The sequence below is a fragment of the Hyaena hyaena genome, unplaced genomic scaffold (genome assembly GCF_003009895.1).
Source record: "Hyaena hyaena isolate Hyena2069 unplaced genomic scaffold, ASM300989v1 scaffold_785, whole genome shotgun sequence".
In the NCBI taxonomy this organism is placed as follows: Eukaryota; Metazoa; Chordata; class Mammalia; order Carnivora; family Hyaenidae; genus Hyaena; species Hyaena hyaena.
Genome location: NW_024081420.1, coordinates 274,457 through 300,379, shown reverse-complemented (window position 1 = coordinate 300,379; position 25,923 = coordinate 274,457). Strand labels below are relative to the sequence as shown.

Genomic DNA, 25,923 nt, shown 5'->3' with positions numbered 1-25,923 from the left:
TCTAATGACAGAGCAAATCAGGGTCCAATAAAGGCAATGATGACCTGAGGATCTTCTGTGAATGACTGTGTTCAATTGTAGTAATACTACTAGATCTTAGGTGCCACGTTTAGTACTATCTACTAGATCCAAAACGTCTGTGTAAAAAGAAGCACTATGCCTAACATACGTTTACATAACACAGTATTTTGGAGTAACTTTAACATGGCATCCCCATAGGTGTCCTTGTTATATCTCTATGTGTATATTTGACTGCTTATAGGCCACTGATTAGAACCCCTTCCTTGGAGACAGTTATAGACATACACAGAGTGGACATACACACAAGTATGTTTGTGCGTGTATGTGTATACAAGCACATTTGTATGTGTGTGTGTGTATATATATATGTGTGTGTGTGTGTGTGTGTGTGTGTGTGTGTGTGTGTGTGTGCATGTGTTTACACATACCACTACATCACAGGAGAATGTGCTTAATCTGTTGCAGTTACTTTTGCTATGTGAATTTCATTCATTTGTGCTTCATGATTCACTGATTCATCAATTGCTCAGTGTTTTCTGTGTGTGTGTATGTGTGCATGTGCACATACTTTTCTAGTCTTAGAAAATAGTTCATGAGACTGTGTGCCTAAAACTTTTCTTCTTATTACCATGCATGCAGCTCCCTAGTAATAAGGTAAAAGTTTAAAATGAAGCCATAATATTTGATTATAGGTCCTCAATCCCTAATCTAAAACCTTAGTGCCAGATGCATTTCAGAATTCAAATGCTTTCAGATTTTAGAAAGATAATACCATGCATAGACCATGAATTATATAATGATTCCAATGGGGTCTGGGGCAACACTCTACAGTCAGACACGTTAACATTTCTGCAGCAAAACATGTGCATATTCATACTAGACAGGATAAATAAAAACTATAATTAACCTCATATCAGTTCAGGTCAGGTTTTGCCATCAATATGAATTATAAAATCTTCTGATTTTCAGGGCTTCTTGGATTGCAAGAATTTCAGGTTAAGAGACTGTGGACCTGTAGAAATGTTCACCTAAACTATTATAGGGTTATGGACCAGAAAATGGTACTTCCACAAGTGTTCTCTTGCTTGAGCAAGAGATTTGGAGATTAGCATTGCTTTACCAGGATAGGCAAAAAATATAGGAGAAGGTGCTATTAAGACTAAGACACAAAGAAGAGCAGAGATGGGGCTGTGATGCAAGATGATGAAAGTAGGTCATGGGAGCAGAAAGTAAGAAGCAGCCATTCAAAATTACTGCATCAAGAAAAAAACAAAATATAATTATATCAAACATTCATTGATTAACTACTTTATACCCAGTAATGTGAAAGGCACTTGACAAAAATATTTATTTAACAAGGTACTTTATAATTTTCAAAAGAAATTTTTAAAAGAAGAATACATTTTCAGAATGAGACATGAACATGGGGTTATCTCACTACATGTCAGTGTACCCTGAAACAAAACATCCCTAATGTTCAACATCACATATGAAAATGTCACAAACAAAAAATAAAGTTCACGAAGTATAGGTCCCTATTTTATTGTTATATGCTATATATAATTTGGTGTAAGAGTTCTTCAAAATCACTTATAGAAAAAATGTAGTAATATTCTTTACTGTCAATATTCAAACTGTTTGATTTTAAAACCCATTTTTAAAAAGAATATTCCTCTCCCGCAAAACATGCATATTATGTTGTATTTATTAGGAGTTGTCCTATCAGTATATTTCTCAAATAAATCATTTTTTAATGTATGTACATTAAAGAACTTTAAGATAGCATTGACCCTGGACTTGAGACTTTGGGCCTGTAGAATATTCATCATCTTCTAAGAGGTGGTGGTCAAAAGGGTACCAGGTTGCACTTATGTAGGATGAATAAGTCTAGAGAGCTGAGGCACAGCATGATGACCAGAATTACTGATACTATATTGAATACTGGAATTTTGCTAAGAGAGTAGATTTCAGTTCTCAGCGTACGTGTGCACATACACACACGTGATTATATAAGGAGATGGATATATTAATTGGCTTAACTATAGCAATCATTTACTATGTAGATAAGTATCAAATCATGTGGTACACCTTAAATGTATACAATTCTTATTAAAAAATAAAAGACTATATGTACTCCACCTAAAAAGAAGAGCATTTTTTTGGGTGGCTTTTGGGGACCAGACTTGCAGTAGAAAGGAGTCCCAGAGGTGTTTATGAGAACACTGGTCTTCCTATTTCCTGTACTGATCTTAGTATTTAGAATATGACCATATTCAAAGTCATTGTCCATGTGAAGAAGCAACTGCATTTATTCATTTTTGACAGTACAACATAATTTACTGAATTATTTCTTTAGTAACATAAATACTACCCTGGGGTTTTGCTGGAGTTATTGCAACTTCTAAAAGTAACTGACTATCCAGAGTGAGTAACTCCCCAGAATCAAAATCAGTATCTCCTTACACTTTTTACATCATGTCCACATAAGAACAAATAAATTTCCAGCATCTACAGGCCAAGAGTCTCTGGATTGCAAGACAGGCTCACTAGAGGGCAGGCTCTTGAAATGAAGTGGGTCAATATGATGTAAATGCCATCACACTCAGGCGATGAAAAATATACAATAAACAGCCCACCCAGCTCCTCCAAACTCATCATGTAAACAGTAGAAAAGGAAATTTGTTCACATTTGGCTGAAGAACCAGCTCCAGAAAAACCTTAAGTGCAAAATGAACATCAACCTCATGGTCAGTTATAACATTCCACAGGGATGTCTAATTTGGAACAATGTCCAACAAACAGCCTCCTTGGCTATGATGCTGTCAAGGACATGAATGTAGAACACTGGTGTGAAGAAATTTGGTCATTCAGGATGACAACACATTCAACTCATCATGTGAAATGGAACTTACTAATTTTAAAGTCCTTCTAAGCTAGCTATCAAAAGCTTTTCTCCAGAGATTAGTTCAAAATAGGTAACACATGTGCATGAGGGTGTGCACAAGTACACATAGACACACACACACACACACACACACACGCATATACACACACACGAAACCAGGTTACAGATTTTAAGTTGGCCTTTGATAATTCTAATCACTCAGTGACCCAAACACTTGCCATCATTGTCTAAGATTTAGTCCCACACTGAAAAGTGTCGGTATCTGGTTTTTAAAATCTAAATGCCAAAACTTGATATAAAATAACTCTTACCTGTTAATAAATATATGTAAAAGTTCATAGCCCAAAGCATTCTTAGAGCAAAAGATGATCTGTTTTCACTAAAAGGGCCAGACACTCCTTTTAATTCTTTATTTAAAAAAGTTCCTTTCAGACTCTTGTAGATGTCAATTCCTTAGAGTTCTGTATTTATATAACAGGCACCCTTGTTTATAGTTTTTAACCACACACACAGAATGCAGAGTTGTTCTATAATGACTTTTTTGGGTCTACTTAAAATGTTCTAGAATTCTGACACCATCCAAAATGGATGGAGTTCTTTCTCAAAGAATATTTTCTTTCTCAAAACATTTGGGAGGCTGGAGTTATAACTTGAGTCTTCATCCTATGTCTGAGTTGCTCTGCTCTCATTATAAGGAACCTCAATAAGCCCTCCAATATAAATCTCAATTGAATTTATCTGAGGAGTACCAATGTGGGGGCACTAACTCCATTCCTGTTTTGAAGAATAGAGTTAGGCTAGGATTTTGTAAAATACTTGGAAACTTACAATGATCAATCCTGGCCAAGACAAAGAGTCAAAAAAAAAGTATATTAATATTCCTCCTACTGTATCATCACTGGGTCTAAATTATTCTATGTAAGAGGAAATTCTCAGGCCCTATCAATAGGGATTTATGCTAAGAAAGGCAAATGTCCTCTTCTTAAGAATCCAAATTGAGGGGCACCTGGGTGGCTTAGTCGGTTAAGAGTCCGACTTCAGCTCAGGTCATGACCTCACATTTCGTGGGTTTGAGCCCCGTGTCAGGCTCTGTGCTGACAGCCAGCTCAGAGCCTGGAGCCTGTTTCAGATTTCTGTAACTTCGTCTCTCTCTGACCCTCCCCTGCTCACGCTGTCTCTCTTTCTCTCAGAAATAAATAAAACATTTGGTATATATCAACCAAGATCCTTTCCCTTCTAAGTCTGGTCTTCCTATGGAAAATTATAGAAAGTCATATGGACTCTATCTTATGAATGCTGTTTAATAATTGTTCCATGAGAAGATTTTTATGGACTTATAATTATGAGGTCTTGGAAAATAAGTGCATTATAAATAATTTAACCCATCTGCTTCCATAGTGAAATACGTTTCTTACCTAGTGCACTTACTCACAGCAACTCACTGGAACTCTCTCAATGATTTGTTACACTTTCATCATGGTACCTATATTTTGCAAAAGATTTCTTAGTTAAATTATAAATGCCAAACTGACTTATCAAAAATGAAGAAAAATCAAGCATTTTAAACCATGTTTCTACTGCAAAAGTAGGACATTATAGTATTGATGAATTATAACCCTATCTCTGCATCTACCACACAAACTTGGGTTTGTGTCATCAAATATTAATGTTCATATTTAATATCTCTTAAAATGAATTACAACTTTTTTTATTCCAGACAGGGAACAATATACGATATTTAAGCAGTAATTTTTATTCCTGAAAAGTGAAGAAAAATCTCCTCTGACTCTGGCCCTTTCTCCCTCCCTCCCACCCTCTGTCAGGTGTACACACACACACACACACACTAGCTCCCTCGGACAGACCCGAGATATCTCCCCTACAGATTTTGCCTAATGCATAGGAGATGCTCAAAAAGTCTGTCAAACGTTGGGGCGCCCGGTGGCTTAGTCGGTTAAGCGTCTGACTTTCGCTCAGGTCATGATCTCGCGGTTCGTGGGTTCAAGCCCCGCGTCGGGCTCTGTGCTGACTGCCAGCTCAGAGCCCGGAGCCTGTTTCAGAGTCTGTCACTCCCTCTCTCTCTGACCCTCCCCTGCTCATGCTGTCTCTCTCTCTCCTAGAAATAAATAAAACGTTTAAAAAAAAAAAAAAGAGTCTGTCAAACGAGCATGCTCCTGCCCACACATGCATGTTCACATACATGCTCACCCCTTTGTACTTCTTTGCTTTCCGTATTCATTAATAAGTTCCAGCAAGATGTTGTGGGGTTAGGAAGGAGGAAAATATCTTGCTTTCAATATACTTGTGGCACCATCTTGTGGTGAGTCTATAGTGTTACTATTTCGAGTTTACTTTCTGAAGTTCAAAACTGTCTGAGAGAAACACTTTTTTGAGGATGACTTTTCAGTTTAAATATATAGGAGAGGCAGTGTGAAAAGCTTGGCCTAGGAATTAAAAAATCCACCCACATATTTTAGTAGTTATAATACCTATCACAATGTCTTGGTCCTAGAAGCTGATTCTTGTATGTAAAATAGGAATGAAAAGAGATTAGAAGGGAGGGGGAAAATAGCTGAGGATACTGGAGGCAACAAAGAGAGAAGCACCCAATACAGCAGCAAAGAAGAGGATACATTATACGACACTCCAAACCACAATCTATTTTCTGATCTTGCTCTCCATTTTCACCTCCAAATTTTCCTGCCGCAAAATCACCTGATTATATCATTCTTACTTTTCCTCTCCCAGCTCTCAAAGTGTCCTCATCTTAAAATCTACTCAAAATCATTACAAAACTCTTGAAGCCGAATCAAAGATGCCACTTCTCATAAGAGGTAGAATCTACTCTTCCACCAGTCTGGACTGGTCTTGTGACTAGCTCTGACCAAAAGAACACAGCGGTTGCACCTTCTGCTCTTGCTGTTTTTTGCAGTGCTACTCTGTGACTCGGAATAATGAAGCCTAGTCTAAGTAACTGGAAAAGGAGTCTCCTGACAAGAATGCTCCAGGATACAGCCAGCACCACATGTGTGTGAGGTGATCACAGACCACCCAACTCAGCTGACGGCAGCTGCATGAGTGGCCTCTGTTGAGTCCAGCACAAGGACCACCTAGGTGAGACCAGCTCTAATCTTGGACCCAGAGAATCATGATTAAAATAAAGCATTGTTTAAAAAAAATATCTTAAGTCTTCTATTATCTCAGATTCTCTTGTGTCTCCTTCTGATTTTCTCACTTAGTTTCAGCCACATCTCAGCTTTCTGGATATGACAAACTATTTCTTGGTTTAAGATTTTTAAAAAATGTTTTATTTATTTCTGAGAGAGAGAGAGAGAGAGAGAGCCAGCGTGAGCAGGGGAGGGTCAGAGAGAGAGGGAGACACAGAACCTGAAGCAGGCTCCAGGCTCTGAGCTAGCCATCAGCACAGAGCTCGATGTGGGGCTCGAATCCACAAATTGTGAGATCATGACCTGATCCGAAGTCGGATGCTTAACCGACTGAGCCACTCAGGCACCCCTCTTGGTTTAAGATTTTAAACATTGCCTTTACTCTCTTTGAATCAATGTTTCTCCACTCTCTTTGCTTGATTAACTCTTGTTTAATCTTAAAAGCTTAACCTGCAATGAGATTAGAAATTTGTTTAGAATTAATTGAAGGTGAGAAAGAAAATGGGCAGTTCAGTTAGTAGCAACCAGGAAAACCAAACATTAGATAACACAGAAGTAATCATAAATTCGTTTCATTTTTACTTTGTGAAGGATTTGTTGCAAAAAGTTAAAAGAGGTAATGCAGAGTGCTAGAAAGATCTTAGACTTTGAATCCTTGCGTGACCTTTGGAAGGGCCTCCAAATCTTTCTAAGTTTCTTATCTATAACGTGAGGAGAGTCAGACTTGTGTTGCATTGTGAAAACTAATGTCATTATTTTAGACTTTCCATGATAACCCTTATCTCCAGTGCACCTCAAATCACATATGAAAGTGTCTCTCCTATGGCAGTTTAGCATAACCATCATAAATTGGGCCGACCTTTCATCATTTTAAATATTATTTGTGCCAGATGAGTGCCAACTGCAGGATTAGAAGTCACACCCTATGAAAGAATTCTTTCCCATTCCGAGGAAATATGGGTTCAAAAAAAACCTTAGAATACAATCAACTCTCATCCACCATAATCCATGGGGGCAATTCGATTCTCCATGACAGGTAATAAATGTTCCTTGAAAATACAAGGAGAATAAAATGTGAAGTGAACATTTATTACTCTATCTGGTGATTTACATACATCTGATTGGACAGGGTGGGTATCAGAATATCATGTATCCTTAACTGATATGCGGGGAAAGCCTCTCAGCAGCAATGGTGGCATATTCAGAGAGAGAATTTACAGCTTCTCTTTTCTGATTCAACTTCCACATTAGGTACACTGTCTGAGCAGTAACCTATAAGTACAAACTAGACAGTTTCTGCCCAACCTATAACTTATATTCATAGATGGAAAGCAATAATATCATGGTAAGGAATCAGGCCACAGAATTAGGCCAACCTATTCCAAATCCCAGCCTTGCCTTTTCTGGTTGCTACCTAACCTCTTCATTCTTTATTTGCATTGTATGTAATAATAATACCTTCCTCATAAATCTGTTGTGAGAATTTAAATAAGGTAATCTCCTTAGCACAATATGTGGCACAAGGTAAAGATTCATTCATCCACTTAACCACAGCCTCTGGGTCTACCTTCACTTTGTTTATGATGCTGTAGAATGTACAGAGTTGTTTATAAAGCTCCCAGTTAGAGGTAAGATTTGGTTGATAGGGTTGGTGGGCTATATCACTCTAATTTCAAGATACCATCTATTTCCATGGGTCAGTGGATGCAACAGGAGAAGACAAGGAACACAAGAAGGCCACCCTTCTCTTTCCTAATTTCTAATTACAGGTTTATCTAATACTAGAGGTTCCTTTTCTGGGTATAAATTCTCCTCAGTGGGTTAAATGGTATTCTCAACATATGATTTCACACCAGGAGCTTCTGCTGAGAATTTGTTAGAAATGCAAGTTCTCAGGTCCAATCCAGGCCTACTGAATCAGAAACTTCGAGGAGAGAGCCCAGCAATCTGCATTCTAACACATCCTTCAGGTGAGACTGATGCATGCTAAAATTTGAGAACCGCTGAATTAGACAATTAGTTCACACATCAACTGTTTGAAATTTTTACAGTTCAAATCCCCCTCAGAGAATTAGAGTGGTAAATGGCATAGGAATGGTGGGGAAATATCACAGCAATAGGCACTGAGGATAAAGAATAGGTCCCAGCCTTTATATTTATAGCAGAGGGCAAGGTGAGCATCACTAGCCACCATACATAGAGAACAAATGTGGTCAGTTTTATCTGGATTTAGGAAGCTGTATGTGGGTTGTAGAAAATAATCTCTGCACAATCATGTGGTATCCTAGGGAAACAACAACAAGCTGAGAAGTCTGGATTAGATGGGGGTGGGGGGATGAGGGGGAGCAGGGGCTCCTGGTTGTTGTGAACCAGAATGGTATAGAAGAGCTTAGGAAAACCCTGAATTCCAGCAGTTGTCCCTGATTTTTTATATGTGTTTGGGCAGCTGTTGTTTTCCTATGCTCCCATGGGACAAAGACTCTCCTATTGTATCTACTTTCTACTTTGCCTGAGGCATCTTCCCTCTTTTTCATTTAATAATAAACTATTTCTAGTTTGTTCCTACATGCATTTACACTGCCATCGCTTCTATTTGGAATGTTGCTTTTCCTTGAATAACCTGAAACTTATCTTTGAATATTCACCACAAATACCACCTTCTCTGGGAAGTTGTCCTTGGCCTCTGGAAAGTTAATCATTCCTTTCTTTGTGCCATCCATCTTAAATATGGATCTATAATCATTCTTAGCATATCATATTGTCATTCATTTATTTAGATATATATCTGGACACTTAGGAGAAAGAAACTGTGTTTTATTAATCTCTGTGGACAACTTGAAAATATGTAAAAACCCAAACCCCCAAATTTGTGTTCATCATCATCTCTAATGATGCTACTAGAAGACTGGGTAATTTAGTAGTCACCTTTATTATGAGTTTTTAACTGAAATTTTATTGAGATGGTTCAAGATTCACATGCAGTTGTATGAAAAATACAAGGGGTTCCCTTGAACTCATCCTAGCTTCCACTGAGGTTAAACATTTTGTAAACTTATAGAATAATGTCACAGTCTAGATGTTGACATGGATACCAACTACCAATCTTATTCAGATTTCCTCAGTTTTACTTGTATTCATTTGTGAATATGTTTATCACCTGTGTAGGTTCACATAACCACCACCACAGAATCCCTTATAATCCCTCTTTCATAATCACACCCACTTACCTCCTGAAATCGGTCCCCATGTCTAACCCCACTAATTTGTTCTCCATTCCTAAAACTTGGTCATTTAAAAAAATTTGCACAATGGAATCATACAGAATGTAACCTTATGGGATTGACTTTTTTTCACTCTGCATAATTCCCTAGAGATTCATCCAAGTTGTTGTGTATATCAGTAGTTTATTCCTTTTTATGATAGAGTAGTATTCCAAGTAAAGATGTACTACAATTTAACATTTCAGCCTCAAAAGATATCCACACCAAATCCTGGAAATCTGGGAACATTAGCTTATTTGAAAAAAGGATCTTTGCAGATATAAGTTAAGGATTTTGAGATGAGAAAATCTTGAATTCTTCGGTGGCTCCTAAATCCAACTGCAAGTGTTCTTATACGAGAGAAGTAGGTGGAAACTGGAAACAGACCAAAGAGGAGAGGACACAGACACAGAGGAGAAGATGATGTAGCGACAAGCCCAGGCAGATTAGAGTCATGTAGCGACAAGCCCAGGATTGCCCAGAGAGTCTCTAGAGGGTGGAGAATATAGGGAATGGATTCTCTGTAGTGCCCCTGAAGATTAATGCAGCCCTGCCAAAGTTCAGACTTTTAGACCCCAGAACTTTGAGGGAATACCTTCTATTGTTTTAGAACAAATTTGTAGTTATTTGTTATAGACACCTCAGGAAACTAATAGAGTTGCTTATAGTTTTTGGCTATTATAAATAATGCTACTCTAAACATTCATATATAGGTTTTTGTGGGAATATGTTTTCAGTTCCCTGGAATAAATTTCTAAGATTACAATTGCTGGGTTGAATAGTAAGTGTATGTTTAGTTTTATAAGAAACTTCCCAACTATTTTCTGGAATGGCTGTATCATTTTACATTTCCATTAGCACTGTATGAGTAATCCATTTTCTCCTCTTCCTTGCCAACATTGGTATTTTCACTATTTCTTGCTTTAGTCTTTCTCATAGATATATATTAAATCTCTTGGTCATTTTATACTGCATCTCCCCAATGACTTATGATGTTGAACATCTTTTAATCTGTATATCCTCTTCAGTGAAATTTCTCTTCTGATCTTTTGCCTATTTCATAATTGATTGTTTAAATTTTTTACTGTTGAGTTTTGAGAGCTCTTCATATATTCTAGATATTAATCCTATGTTGAATATATGGCTTACAAATATTCTCTACCATCTGTAGCTTATATCTTCATTCTCTTCACATGGTTTACAAAGCAAAAGTTTTTAATTTTGTATGAAGTACAATTGATCCATTTTTCTCTTACAGATCCTGTTCTTGGTGCTAAGTCATAATTCTTTGCCTAGCCTTAGATCACAGGTATTTTATTCTATTTTTTTCCCTTTAAAGTTTTTGTATTTTTATGTTTTACATGCAAATCTGTGGCACTCTGTGGTTTAATTTTTGTATATGGCATAACTTTGGGTGAAATTTCTTTCCTTTTATTTTCCCCCCATCTATGGATGTCCAATTGCTCCAGCAACATTTGTGGAAAAGGCTATCTTTCCTCCATTGAAATGCCCTTGTGTCTCTGTCAAAAATCAATTGAGCATATGTGTGTAATCCATTTCCAGGTTCTGTAGCTCTTTTCATTGATCTTTGTGCCTATACCTCTGTTAAAATCACACCATCTTGATCACTTTAGCTATAGAGTAAGACTTGATATTGGGTACAGATTTTTCCTGTTCTATTTTTCTTTGTCAAGATTTAGCTATTCTAGAACTTGAGTTCTTCCATATAATTTTAGAATAAGTTTGTTTATGTTTACAAAACCCCTTGCTGGGGGGTTTGATAGGAATTGTGTAAACCCTATGGGTTAATTTAGGGAGACTTGATATCTTAACTGTGCTCAGTTTTCCAATCCCTGAATATGGTATGTTCCTCCATTTACTTAGGTCTTCACATCTTTTCTCAATATTTTGTAATTTGCAGCATATAGATCCTTTATATTTTTAAACTGTATATATAAGTATTTTATTATATGTGAATATATTGTTTTAAAATTTCAGTTTCCATGTTTATTTTCAGTACATAAATATGCAATTGATTTTTTGTGTTGATTCTCCATCCTGAAATCCTGCTAAACTCACTTAATAGTTTTAGGAATTCTTTCATAGACTCTTTAGAATTGATACATAGACCGTAATGTCACCTGAAATGAGACAGCCTTATTCCTTTCCAATTTGTACACCTTTTATTTATTTTTGCCTTATTATGGTGACTAGAATTTCCAGTACTATGTTGAACGAGAGGAGAATGGACACCCTTATCTTGCTCTTTTTTAATTTTATTAATTTTTAAAATTTAATTCTGGTATAGTTAACATATATAATATATATATAATATATAACCTAACAATTATATTAGTTTCAGATGTAAAATATACTAACTCAGCAATTCTATACATTGCTCAGTGCTCATCATGATAAGTATACTCTTTAATCCCTGTTAATACTCACCTCTTTCACCTATCTCTTCCCCACCTCTCTATTAACTATCAGTTTGTTCTCTATAGTTAAGTATCGGTCATGTGGTTTGTCTCTCTCCCTTTTTTCTTTGTTTTGTTTCTTAAATTCCACATTTGAGTGAAATCATCATACTTGTAATTCTGACTTATTTTACTTAGCATTATATTCTCTAGCTCCATCCATGTTATTACAAATGGCAAGCTTTCTTTCTTTTTATGGCTGAATAATATTCCCATGGTACCACATCCTCTTTAGCTGTTCATCTATCAATGGACACGCGAGCTGTTTCCATAATATGGCTATTGTAAATAATGTTGCAATAAACATGGGGGTGCATATATCCTTTCAACTTAGTGTTTTTGTATTGTTTGGGTAAATACCTAATAGAAGGATTACTGGATCATATAGGGTAGTTAAACTTTTGACTTTGTGAAGAAACTACATATTGTTTTCCACAGTGGTTGCACGCATTTGCCTTCCCTTCAACAGTTCAAAAGGGTTCCTTTTTCTCAATATTCATACAAACATTTGTAATTTCTTGTGTTTTTTATTTTAGCCATTCTGACAGGTGTGTAGTGATATCTCATTGTAGTTTTGATTTGCATTTCCCTGATAATGAGTGATGCTGAGCATCTTTTAATGTGTCTGTTGGCCATCTGTAGGTCTTCTCTGGAGAAATGTCTGTTCGTGTCTTCTGCCCATTTTGTAGTTAATAGGGTTGGTTTTTTTGGGTGTTGAGTTCTATAAGTTCTTTATATATTTGGATTCTAACCCTTATCAGATATGTCATTTGCAAATATCTTCTACCATTCAGTAGGTTGTCTTTTAGTTTTGCTGATTGTTTCTTCCATTGTGCAGAAGCTTTTTATTTTGATGAAATTCCAATAGTTTATTTTTGTTTTTATTTCCCTTGCCTTAGAAGACATATCTAGAAAAATGTTGCTATGGCTGATGTCAGAGACATTACTGCCTGTACTCCCTTCTAGTATTTTTATGGTTTCAGGTCTCACATTTATATATTTAATTGATTTTGAGTTTATTTTTGTGTATGATGTAAGAAAGTGGTCCAGTTTTGGTCTACTGCATGTTGTCCAATTTTCCCAACACCATTTATTAAAGATATTACTGTCCTTTTCCCATTGCATATTCCTGCTTCTTCTGTTGGAAATTAATTGAACATATATGATGGGTTTGTTTCTGAGCTTTCTATCTTGTTCCATTGATCTATGCATTTATTTTTGTGTCAGTACCATACTGTTTTCATTACTACAGTTTTGTAATGTAATTTGAAATCTGGAATTGTGATACCTCCAGTTTCATTTTTCTTTCTCAAAATTGTTTTGGCTACTCAGGGTCTTTTGTGATTCCAAACAAATTTTCAGATTATTTGTTTTAGTGCTGTGAAAACTGTTGTTGGTATTTTGATAGTGATGACATTAAAGATATACATTGCTTTGGGCAATATAAGACATTTTAACAATATTTGTTCTTCCTGTCCATGAGCATGGCATATCTTTCCATTTGTTTTTGTCATCTTGAATTTCTTTCATTAGTGTTACACAGTTTTCAGAGTACAGACCTTTTATCTTCTTGGTTAAGTTTATTTCTAGGTATTTTATTATTTTGTTTCATAGTGAATGGAATTGCTTTCTTAATTTCTCTTTCTGTGGCTTCATTATTAGTGCATAGAAATGCGAGGGATTTCTGTACATTAATTTTGTACTCTGTGACCTTCCTGAATCCATTTATCAGTTCTAGTAGTTTTTATACATTTAAATATATAAACTGAGTTAAGTCTTTAAGATTTTCTCATGTGCAAATAGTGAAAGTTTTATTTCTTCCTTACCTACTTGGATGCTTTTTATTTCTTTCTCTTGTTTGACCACTGTGGCTAAGACTTACAGTACCATGTTGAATAAAAGTGGTAAGAGTGAACATCCTTGTTTTGTTCCTGTTCTTCTGGAAGAAAGCTCTCAGTTTTTCCCAATTGAGTATGATATCAGCTGAGGGTTTTTCATATATGCCCTCTATTATGTTGAGGTATGTGCTCTCTAAACCTAGTGAATTGAGGGGTTTTATTATGAATGAATGTTGTACACTGTCAAATGCTTTTTCTACTTTTACTAAAATAATCATATAATTCTTATACTTTCTCTTTTGATGTGATGTATCACATTGATTGACTTGCAAATATTGAACCAACCAGTCTTGAAATCCAGGATCAAATCCCACTTGATCATGGTGAATGATTTTTTTAATATATTGTTGGATTCATTTTGCTAACATTTTGTTGAGGATTTTTGCGTCTATGTTCATCAGAGATATTGGCCTGTAGCTCTGTCTTTTTTTTTAGTGTTGTTATCTAGTTTTGGAATCAGGGTAATGCAGGTCTCATAGAATGAATTTGAAAGTTTTCCTTCCTCTTCTATTTTTTGGAATAGTTTGAGAAGAATCAATATTAACTCTTCTTTAAATGTTTGGTAGAATTCACCTGTGAAGCCAACTGGTCCTGGACCTTTGCTTGTTGGGGGCTTTTTGATTACTGATTCAATTTAATTACTGGTAATTTGCCTGTTCAAATGTTCTATCTCTTCCTGATTTGATTTGGGGAGGTTGTAAGTTTCTAGGGATTTATCTAGTTCTTCTAAGTTGCCCACCCTTATCTTGCTCTTGATCTTAGGGTAAAGCATTCAGTCTTTCTCCATTAAGTAAGATGCTAGCTATACGTTTTTTGTAGTGCTCTTTTATTAAACTGAGGCAATTTCCCTCTATTCCTAACTTGCTGAGAGTTTTTATCATAAACGAATGTTGAGTTTTCTCAAATTCTTTTACTTCATCAATTGCTGTGTTCATGTGATCTTTCTTCTTTAGCTGTTGATATGATGTTTTATATTATTGATTTTCAAATTGTTGAACCAGTCTTACAAATCTGGTCATTGTGTAAAATTCTTTTTATATATTACTGGGTTAAGTGTGTTTATATTTTATTGAGAACTTGAATCTAAGTTCATGAGAGATTAGTCTGTAGCTTTTTAAAATATATATATATTGTCTTTGTCTGATTTTGGTATCAGGGTAATAATAACCTCATAAAATAAGTTAGAGAGTCTTTCTCCCCTTCTATTTACTGGAAGAAATGTATACAATTTATATTCTTTAAACCTTTGTTTTAAGTTTATTTCTTTATTTTGAGAGAGAGAGAGAGAGAGTGAGTGAGAGGGAAAGACAGACAGAGACAGAGAAAGAATTCCAAGCAGGCTACACACTGCCAGCAGTGCCTGATATGGGGCTCGAACTCATGAACTGTGAGATCATGTCCTGAGCCAAAATTAGGCTTAAATGACTGAGCCACCCAGGTGCCCCGAAGTTGGTGTTCTTTAAATGCTTGGCACAATTCTCTAGTAAAATCCTGTAATTTCTAGTAAGATTTAGAAATTTCTTTTTTGGCGGAGCTTTATTATGCATTCTTCTAACTTATCAAATTTCTGAACATCAGATTGTAGTATTTTCATATTACTTTTTTAATCGCTACAAGTTCTGTAGTAATATAACCTATATCATTTGTGTCTTCTTTCTTTCTAATCTTTGTCAGTATTACTTGGGGCTTATAAGTTTCATTGATTTTTTTTCCCCCAGAGAAACAGTTTTTTGTTTCATTGATTTTTCTCTATTGTTTTTCTATTTTCAACTTCAGATATCTCTGAACTTGAACTTTATTATTTTTTTCCTTCTGCTTCTTTTAGGTTTATTTTTTCTCTTCTTTTCTAGCTTCTTAATGAGGAGGCTTATTTATTGGAGACCTTTTCTCATTTCAAATATAAGCAATTAATGCTATAAATTTTCTTCTGAGCAGTGTTTTAGTTACTTGCCACATAATTTGATATGTCATTTTTCCACTTTCATATATTCTATTTTTTTAAATTTCCTATGAGCTTTATTCTTTGATTCATGGATTATTTAAGAGATAAGTTATTTTCCTGTTGGTTTTCTATAAATTTCTAGTTTAATTTCATTATGGTCAGAGATGTATTGTAATCATATTGTGTATGACTATAATTTCTTTAAATGTGTTAAAGTTTGTCTTATGGCCTAGAATACGGTATCACAGTGAATGTTCCATGGGCACTTGAAAAAAATACGTGTTCTACTGTTGATGGATGGAGTTCTAAATAAATTAGTTAAATCCTGATGCCTTATGATATTTTTCTGACATTCTTTATCCTTGATGATAATTTGGTCTAGTAATTCTATCTACTGTTGGGAGAGAATTGTTGAAGTCTTCAACCATAACTGGTACATGAACATTTAGAATCATCATGTCTTCCTGGTGGATTGAACCTTTTATCATAATGCAATATTTTTCTTTGTCTCTAATAATATTCTTTGTTCTGAAGTCTATCTTATCATAAATTAATATAGATGTTTATGCTTTTTATTTTTATTACTGTTTGCATGACATATTCTTTTCTATATTTTTACTTTCAACCTATCTATATCATTGTACAGTGAGTTTCTTGTTGGTAGCATATAACTGGGTAATTTTTTCAATCTTCTCTGGAAATCTCTATCTTTTGCTTATATTTGGACTACTTACATATAAGGTAATTGTTAATATGTTATTCAGTGTGCCATTTATTATTTGTTTCCTGTTTATTTCCTCTGGTTCTCATTTCTATGTTTATCTTTCCTTGTTCTGTGAGTTACCTGAAAGTTTTTGTAGTACTCCATCATGATTTATTTATATTCTTTTTAATTGTATCTCTTTGTAAAGCTTTCGGAGTAGTTGTTGTAGATATTACAATATACATACTTATCACAGTCTCTTGGCATCTGCATTTAAATACTTCAAAAGAAATACAGATATCTTACTTACATTTGGGTCCCTTAAACTTCCCTATTTTTAAATAGCATTGAGTATCAAATGAGTTATAATTTTGTTTTAATCATCAAATATGATTTATACAACTTTGGAAAATGACAGTGTGAGGATTAATTTTATGTGTCAAACCCTGTCTGGGCCATGTGGTGTCCAGATATTTAGTTAAATGTTATTCTGGTGTTTCTGCGAATTTTGGATTGGTCTCTCATGTAAATATATAAATTGAGTAAAGCAGATTGTTCCTAATGTGAGCAGGCTTCATCCAGTCAGTTTTAGGCCTGAATGGAACAAAAGTTGATCCTTTCCAGAGTAAGATGGAATGCTTCCTGCCTGACTGCCTTTGACCTGGGACATAGTTTTTTTCCTGCCTTCAGACTTAAACATTGTCTCTTCCTGGGCCTAATCCAGGCTGCAGGATAAACTGCATCCCTGCTCTTCTCAGATGCCCCTCTGTGGTTCCCAGGCTCACCCAGGAGCCTCTGTGCTCACTAAGCTCACAGGAAATCAGAAGAATGCCTCAGTTCTATTTGCCTACCCTTGCTTGGGGCCAGAAATAACACTGTCTTACTGTCTCTCTAGACCCTCTGAGGGATCTGAGGGATCAAAGCATGTAACCACTTTGTCTGGAACCAAGACTAATCTGTGGTTTCTGCTATTTCCACCTACCCCTTGGTACTGATGGGTAAAGGAGTAAGGATCCTTCCCATGTAGACTTAAGTTACCTAAGCTCTCTTTGCATTACCTATTTCTCCCTTCTGCAGCCAGAGTGTTCTTACAATATTTGACCAGGGATGGCGCTGGGAAAAGGATCTTGCTACTACTCATAATGATTTCCTTGCTCAGGAAAAAAACTACATTGGTACATTTACACCCACACACAAACACACATATGAATGGTTTTAGCTGTGCTGTAAGAGTCTTCCTGTTCTTCCAGAAGCTGAGATTTAAAGGTTTTGAATTCTAAGTTTAGTGAAAGAACTGCCAGTGGTTAGGGGTTAGTCACTTCTTATCCAGAGAAATGGCTTAAGTTTCAACAACCACCCTATGGACCCCACACTCACCCCTCCCTACCCCTATACTATAATGAGGCTGACAGAGAGAAGAAAGTTACTGCTGAAATGGACAGGTCTTTGGAAAGCTACCTCTACTAAAAAATCTTTTCTCTTTTGTAGGAAAAATGAGCTACCACTTTTCTCTGTGTACCAGTTTGTTAGGGTTGCTGTAACAAAAGCATCACAAACTGGGTGGCCTAATAGTAGAGATACATCATCTCACAGTCCTGGAGGCTGGCAGTCCAGGATTAAGGTGTGACACTGTTGGTTCCTTCTGGAGACTGAGAAAAGGACTGATTTCAGACCTCTCTCCTTGATTTGTAAATGGCTGTCTTCTCCCTGTGTCTCTTTACATCATTTCTTTTTGTGTGTCTGTTAGTCCAAATTTCCTCTTTTTACAAGGATATCTGTCATATTGAATTAGGTTCAACCTAACCCTAAAAACTTCATTTTAACTTAATTTACTTTACAAAGTCCCAATCTTACAAATCCTGAAGTGCTGAGGATTAGGATTCCAAAACTCAGCCCACAACACTCCCCAAAGTGAAGCAATGGGCAAAAAGAGACAGTGACACTTTGTTCCTTGACTATGTTTCTACTTTGTCAGTGGACTTCCAAGTCTCCCCTGTGCTACCTGAACAGGCAAGAAAAATGTGAGGTCCCCCACACCCCACTCCATTTCTACCTGCCCATGCCCCAGCAGCTCCAGGTTTTGAAGAGGAATATTAGTTGTCAGATGTATTTTGCACATTCTCTCAAGCCCTAAGAGTTGATAAGTACCTAGATAAGAAGAGAGGATACACTCTTACCAGACTGCCACAATGTGGGAGATTAAAGCATGCACAGTTGAGGAAGGGAGTCTTTTGCTACAACGTGGGGGTAAGGTGAGAGCTGCAACTAAATTTCAGGGATTCCCAATGCCTAAGGGATACTTTGGGGGAGTTCCTCATCCACAGGGCCTGTTAGTAGTACTTGTGACCCACAGACACAACCAGAATAACAATCCCCTACCAAGAAGAGCATTGCAACCTTGTCAAAGCTCTTAGGTAAGGCCACCTCCACTCCCCCATCCCTCCCGGGCAGAAGGGCAGGCCAAAGCAGGGGAGACTGGAGGCCAGCCATGTCCCATCCTCCACTCTAAACTCCAGGGTCTATCTAGTCAAATCTTAATCTGACTCTGACATAGATGTTTTTTATAAATAGAGCTGAATCATTCAAGTCAGAATCCCACTGAATATACAAAAGTGAGAAGTTATGGGCTGAGAAAGTGTTAAGGGAACTGCTATCCAGCAAGAAACAGACGTTTGATAGATCAAAACTAAAGAAAGTGACTGGAAAAAATAAAACCATGACAGGCTTGTTCCTCAGTGAGTTGAGACTCTAAATAGTAGAGAAGTATGCAGGCACATACAGCACTAAGGCATAGTCCACTTTAGTGCCTGCTGTTTCACTTATCATGAGCTTGTGGACAGATTCTCCTGTCCTTAAGTATTCTTCAAAAATATAATTTCTTAATGTTTATGGATTTATTTTGAGAGAGAGTGAGGGTGAGATCATGGGAGGGGCAGAGAGAGAGGGAGAGAGAGAATCCCAAGCAGGATCCGCACTGCCAATGTAGAGCCTGATATGGGGCTTGAACTCATGAACCATGAAATCATGATCTGAGCTGAAACCGAGTCAGATGCTTAACTGACTGAGCCACCCAGGTGGCCCCCAAATACAATTTTTTTTTTTTTTTTTTTTACAAATAGTTTATTGTCAAATTAGTTTCTACATAACACTCAGTGCTCATCCCCAAAGTGCCCTCCTCCATGCCCATCCCCCCCTCCCCCCCACATCCATCAGTCCTCAGTTTTTGTCAGCATTCAAGAGTCTCTCATGGTTTGCCTCTCTCCCTTTCCCCCACCATTTCCGCCCTTCTTCTCCCCCTTGTTCCTCCGTCAAGTTCCTCCTAATCCTCCTATACGTGCAAACATATGATATTTGTCCTTCTCTGCCTGACTTATTTCGCTCAGCATAACACCCTCAAGGTCCATCCATGTTGCTACACATGGCCAGATTTCATTGTTTCTCATTGCCATGTAGTATTCCATGGTATAGATAAACCACATCTTCTTGATCCATTCATCTGTTGATGGACACTTAGGCTCTTTTCATGTTTTAGCTATTGTGGAGAGTGCTGCTATGAACAACCCAAATACAATTTTTAATGCCTATAGTTTCTACTATTCATCTTATAAATATACCATAATGTATGTAACCTTTCTTCTATTGGATATTCAGGATACACCTAATATTTTGGAATCATAAATCATGTCATAATAATCTTCATACACACATCTATGTTTAATTTCTATTTGAAAGAGAAAAAGACATTGTTATACCTACTATTTTTTTCAAATGAGGGTATTAATGTTAACCACTTCCAGATATTAACTGGCTTGCCTTCGTCATATGCTAAACCCATCTTCTGACAATGGTTAATTGACTATGTTATCTGTATATGAAAATTGTCCTTTATATCTATGTAAAACTTGAAAAGCTGACTCATTTTCTTACCCATTTTCCCATATCCTAATATTGTTTTATATTAGATGATGAACTATATTTTACTTATAGAATATATCCATAATATTCTGTGTACCTTTTAGCTAAATTTATTTATGTCATCTAATTTCATTAGCATGGAGAAACTCATGAGTTGGAGCTTTACATGTATAATTTCAAAACCCATCAAAGTGAGACAGTATGGCATGATAGTAACCATTTGTGACCACAAATATATCAAACACACAGGTTTGAAATTAACCTGAGTATTACTGCATCCCAGAAAACAGCAACAAAGTAGTGACAAAGAATAACGGCTTCACTATTAATTAATGAAATATGGTTGGAACTCTGGATCTTCCATTTCCATGCCAAATTATTTCCTTTCTCTGTGCTCTATTCCTAGTCTGAAAATTGGGGATAATCGTAGTAACGACTTCAAGGTTGATGAAAAGATTAAAGGAGAAAATTCCTATAAATGACCAGAAAATGTCCCATAAAATATGATCAGTTAATGTTAGCTATTATTATCATGAATTAAAAGTCACAGGTTAATCTCAATCTAGGTATAGATATCTGGGCTCTAACAGACCCAATTCAAATCTTTACTCAGGGCTATTTGCTCTCTGACTCAGATATAAGACTAAATAAATCAATTTTTAACCTGACATCAACTCTGTTTCAATATGCAAATACAGATACGGTAATGCATCTGTTAATATTTATATTATCATCATAACAAATAAAGACAAAATGGAAATGTAATTTTTCACTATTATAATGAATGTGTATCTTATAACCTCAAAGTTCCTTTAAGTTCTTTCACAGCACGCTAAGTATTGACTGGGGAAAAGAATTTAATGAAATTAAAGAAGTAAGTAAGTGCTAAGAAGTAAGAAGTAGTTAGATTTAGCTTGAAATATAAAAATTATGTCTTGATAGCACACACACAACTTTCAGTGGAGCCTAATATGGACCATGGCATAACTTCACAAAATAAGAAACTATGTAACAGCACCAAGTGAAATTCCAACCAATGGCTGCTCTGCGTCATCACACTGCAGGATGAATGAAGAGTTTGCTAGAGTGGAGTTTAGAGCTCTTCTACCATGTTTATAAGGAAGTTTATCTTGACCTCCCACATAAATCTGGGTAGTACACCCCCTTTTTGTAGAGATCTTCACCATGGATAACAGTAAATTTCACATTTTCTTTAGTTGTGTCCTAGTGAAGATATCCAATGACCAGGAATGTGGAGGAGGAAGGGCTGCCTAAGATAAAGGATTTGAAATAACGTTTCTCAAATTCAGAGTGTGGGAAATGTGAAAATTCCTAAGCTTCTGCCTCTACCCAGCCTACAGGACAGAGTGAGAGGTGAGAGATAAGGCAGGAAGGTGCTTGCAGTAGGCCAGAGCACAGAGGTAAGCCTTGTTGGCTTTGGCAATGCCTGTTCCTATTGTTAGAACACCACTGGCTGCTGCTGCCAACTCCCTAAAAGAATATAACATGTCTAACACTCAAGATTAATGCTCCTTTTCTGCACCATGGGATGTTATAAATAAAGCTGTAGCTTTTTATGTACTATCAAGTAGTACACTACCCTATAGAAAGCAGATGAAGGAAACCTAAGAAAGCCTAATTTTGCAGAGAGGGGGAAAAAACTGACATCATCGGTCTATTTTAAACACATTTCAAAATACATTAGGAAATGTTCACACTCTATGAGAATAAGGACCAAGTCTACAATCACAAAGTGTGTGTGTGTGCAATGTTTGTATCTAATATGTATGAATTTTTTATACACACACACACACACACACACACACACACACATTCACTCACTCACTCTAGAGAACTAACAAACAGCTCTTGGAATTACCTGTGGGGAAAAGAATACATATTATTGTGGTGGTAGTTTCATGGTGAAAGAGGTTCTAAATCCTTCACTTTCTAGAACAGTGGCATCTCTCCAAGTAGCACATGGAGCCCTGGAACTTTCCACCTACCTGCGCTGGTGTTGGTGCTGGGGCTGGCCAGCAGCTGCCCAGAGCCCAGGGCTGGTGGTGGGGGCTGCCCATCACTTAGCTGCTTGACTCGTTTGCGGTGGGATTTACCGTTGTAATGGACCTGTGCCTGGGCTGCAGAGTTCAGCTGGATGTTGCATACCTCACAGAAGGAGAACAGAATTTTCTTTTTCTCTTTACTCAGCTGATCCTCAGGCCTGTCATTCTTTATTCCCTTTTCTTCAAAGCCCCGTAGAAAAGTTGCCATATTCATAATACCATCTTCAGGGTAGTTGTTAGGGCTTAATGAGTACTTCATACCTGAAATTTAAAAAAGTACAAATGCTTGCAAAATATATGCTTTATGATTTTCTAATATGATTACAATGAATTTTCATGATATGGCTTAAGCTAAAAGTCTCCCAGCTACTCAACAGATACTCTTTGAAAATCATCACAGCTACCTAATTGAACAAATACGGTCTTTGAACATTTTTCTTTTGTCTGTAGTGCTTCTTACTTCATTCCTGACCAACCCTCCTTCCATCTCCCAATTCTATTGCCCTTTTAAATCCTGCCCACCCCTTAGATCTTAGCTGGAAGACTACCGTCTCCAGGCAACCCATCTGATCCTGGTTTTCAGCTCATATAGTACTATGTGACTGCCTTTCCGAGCATCTATGATCCTATGCATTTCATACGTAGTTGTGCAATTTAATCTTTGTGTTTCTCTGATAGACTATTACCCCTATGAGGGCAATAACTTCATTTCTGGATGTCCTCTAGGCATAGAACTATACTTTTTACATAATAGGCATCTAAATACCTTTTGAAGGAAAGAGTAAATGTTATTGACCCAGAATTGTGAAAAGGGGTATGTGTGTATAGACACAAAGGTATATATAATACATGCACACCTGCCAACAGTCACATACCCTAACCAGGGGAGGAGGTGGAAACAAAGATTAAAACACAGTATATGTGCAACTTACATTAGTTTGTGTTCCAAAAGCCTCTTTATAAGTCAGCCAATGGGAATTTGAACATGCTTTCTTATAGTTGTAGTGAAACAAACTGTATTTAGGTTTCCAGATTAGCCCATAAATATCAATTTAATTTTTGATGAGGTTGAAATGCAGAACATCTGAAATAAAAAATAAAAGAAATACAATAAATGGCAAACTAGAAAGAGAGGAGAGCAGACTAAGATACAATTTTAAAGTGCTGATTTTTTTCCTTCATTTAGTTAGAGAAGGGCATACTGATAGATTATAACTTAAATGAAGGTTTTAAAGGAGACTTTTCAGTACTTCAAGGACCTTGGGGGATGATGATGGCCTTGGCTTTTTATTTCTGACACGTCTGGTCACCAAATGTATGGAGGTTTTTCCCCAAGCCAAGCAATTCTCCATAACACCAGCTCAGTGTCCTTCAGTATAACTCAATTTTGATACCATATACCCAGAGATAGATAGCATCAGATCCCATAAATTAAGGGTTCAGTCCCACAAGATGCCTCCACAACACACACACACACACACACACACACACACACACACACAGTTCAGATTGGCTGAAGAGTCCTTTGCCATGAGGGATGAATACTTCAAATAAAGAAAGGATCATGGTTTATGAGGGACTTTTGTTTGTGGGAATAACTCAAGAGATGGAATGACATTGGCTTTGAGTCATTCTGTTGATCCATGTTGACTTAAAGCTGTATGAAAAGGATCAACTACAGACTATTCCATATTTGGAGTGTTTACCTATTAAATGTTTAAAATTTAGAAAATGAATTATAGCACAGGGTATGACCATAAAGATAGAGGTTGATTCTATGTATACAGTGTGCCAAAAAAAACCCCACCTTATTTATACCCCTACCCCCTATTACAGAGTGCCATTATGTATTATGCCATAGACTAAATCCTAATCTTCAATGAGTTGTCAGAAAATTACTAATTTCAATATGTAAAAACTGCTTGTCCCATAAATATTTTATCCAGATGCCACCATTTTAAGGAAGTCCATTTCACAAAATTTATTATAAAATTTATTCAAATTATATATAAATCATGTTTAAGCAATTTCCATAGTTAAGTTGCAGAAAATAATTCAGTTATAACTAAAATGTGATTTAACCCATATACATCAATATTTTTGCTTTTATCCCCTAAAGCCAATATATTATGGTATCACAAAGCCATTTTTCTCATAAAACTTTAGAAAATATCAGTGCCACATAAAAGTTATGTTCAACAGATTACCTTCTGTTCTCTCAAAATATTTAAATTTACAAGAATTAACTAAAGTAATTGATAAAACAGACAAATAACTTTAAAAGAAGCTCTTTATTAATGTATTATGCCCTATCTGGAAAACCAATCCATTGTAAAACATAAGTAAAACTAAACAATTTTTAACCCTGCAAGGATAGGTCAGATACCAACTCACTGAATCACTGAAATCTAAGTGCTGCATTTCAATTCAAGCAACCAAAATCCTTGACTCAGCTGAGGACTGATGACACTTTTATCTGAAAATTTAACTCAACTTGGAGGTGGCTGGCTTTGTCTATGTTGCTAATTAACACATGATGCTTCACAGAAATAGGACATAAATCAAAGTAGTCCATTTTAAGTTTGAAATCTAAAAAATGACTTTGTATTATCTTATAAAAGATAAATCCTGCTTAGCTGTGATTTTCTGATTGCCATTTGTCTTAGAAATATATTATGCTTTAAAGTTATTTAAATATACATATTTTAACTAGCAAAAAAACTATTAAAATGAAATGAATGGCTACATTAGAATTCTCCTGTAAACCTCTTCAGAATACCAGCATCTTTCATAATCTTTATCCCTATTTTACTTCTTCCCAGATTTGCTCTCACTTACAGATGATTCCATAGCCTCCAATATCACATTCATGGGCCACTCGAGGGAGAAGAAGGTTCATTCTGTTCACCAAGTCCCAATTTATTAGTCCTAGCTCTGGCTTCACAACTTCCTCCTCTCAAGGGGAAAATATGTTTACCTCCACTTAAGAGCCACTTTCATCCAGAATATCTTTCATTCCTGAGGTCTTGAGAAAAATACCTAGAGATGATAGAGAGTCAAGAGAACAGAGTCTCAATGCTCACTGTTGGCCTGTGATATAATTTCAAGGCTTATACTATGTGTGTCAGTGATATTTTATAATGTCAATTTTCTGGCTAAAGGTAAGGTAACAGTGAGTTTAAGTGGTAGAAGAAAGAAAAACTCACTTTCTATTTTAAAGTTGTTTTTTTTTAAATCAGACTATCTTAAATTATATGTCTCACATGCGTAGGGAAGAAGGCCCTTCAGGGGTATCTATTCTGAAGCAGAGCAGTGGGCAGCATTCTGCTTTGGAATCCCATGCAAACTTACCTGTGGGTAAGAGAAGCCAGATCTATATCAGGTACTCTATGCTCTCTTTGTATGATTTTAATAGATTAGATGGCCAATAATTTAACAACCATGTAAGAATAAGATTTTGGAACAGGTCAAGGAATGAGAAAGTTGGCCCTTGAGTTACTGCTTTTGATGAAAACAATTGATATGAAAGGGGTATCTGGGTGGCTACATTGGCTAAGATTCCAACTTTGGTT

General features: G+C 36.3%; 1 protein-coding gene across 2 annotated transcripts in view; it reads right to left on the bottom strand.

The window, feature by feature from the left end:
* ZNF385B (zinc finger protein 385B) overlaps nt 1-23,416 on the bottom strand; it is a 319,758-nt gene extending 296,342 nt beyond the window's left edge. The window contains exons 1-2 of one of the 2 annotated variants that reach the window (XM_039219068.1): nt 23,284-23,416; nt 22,295-22,612 (exon numbers count right to left, since the gene is read on the bottom strand). In XM_039219068.1, the coding sequence (XP_039074999.1) occupies nt 22,295-22,610 (316 nt within the window). In that variant the 5' untranslated portion in view covers nt 22,611-22,612; nt 23,284-23,416. The remainder of the gene's footprint in view (nt 1-22,294; nt 22,613-23,283) is intronic. The other variant, XM_039219069.1, reaches the window with a different exon arrangement.
* Between the last annotated feature and the right edge of the window lie 2,507 nt (nt 23,417-25,923).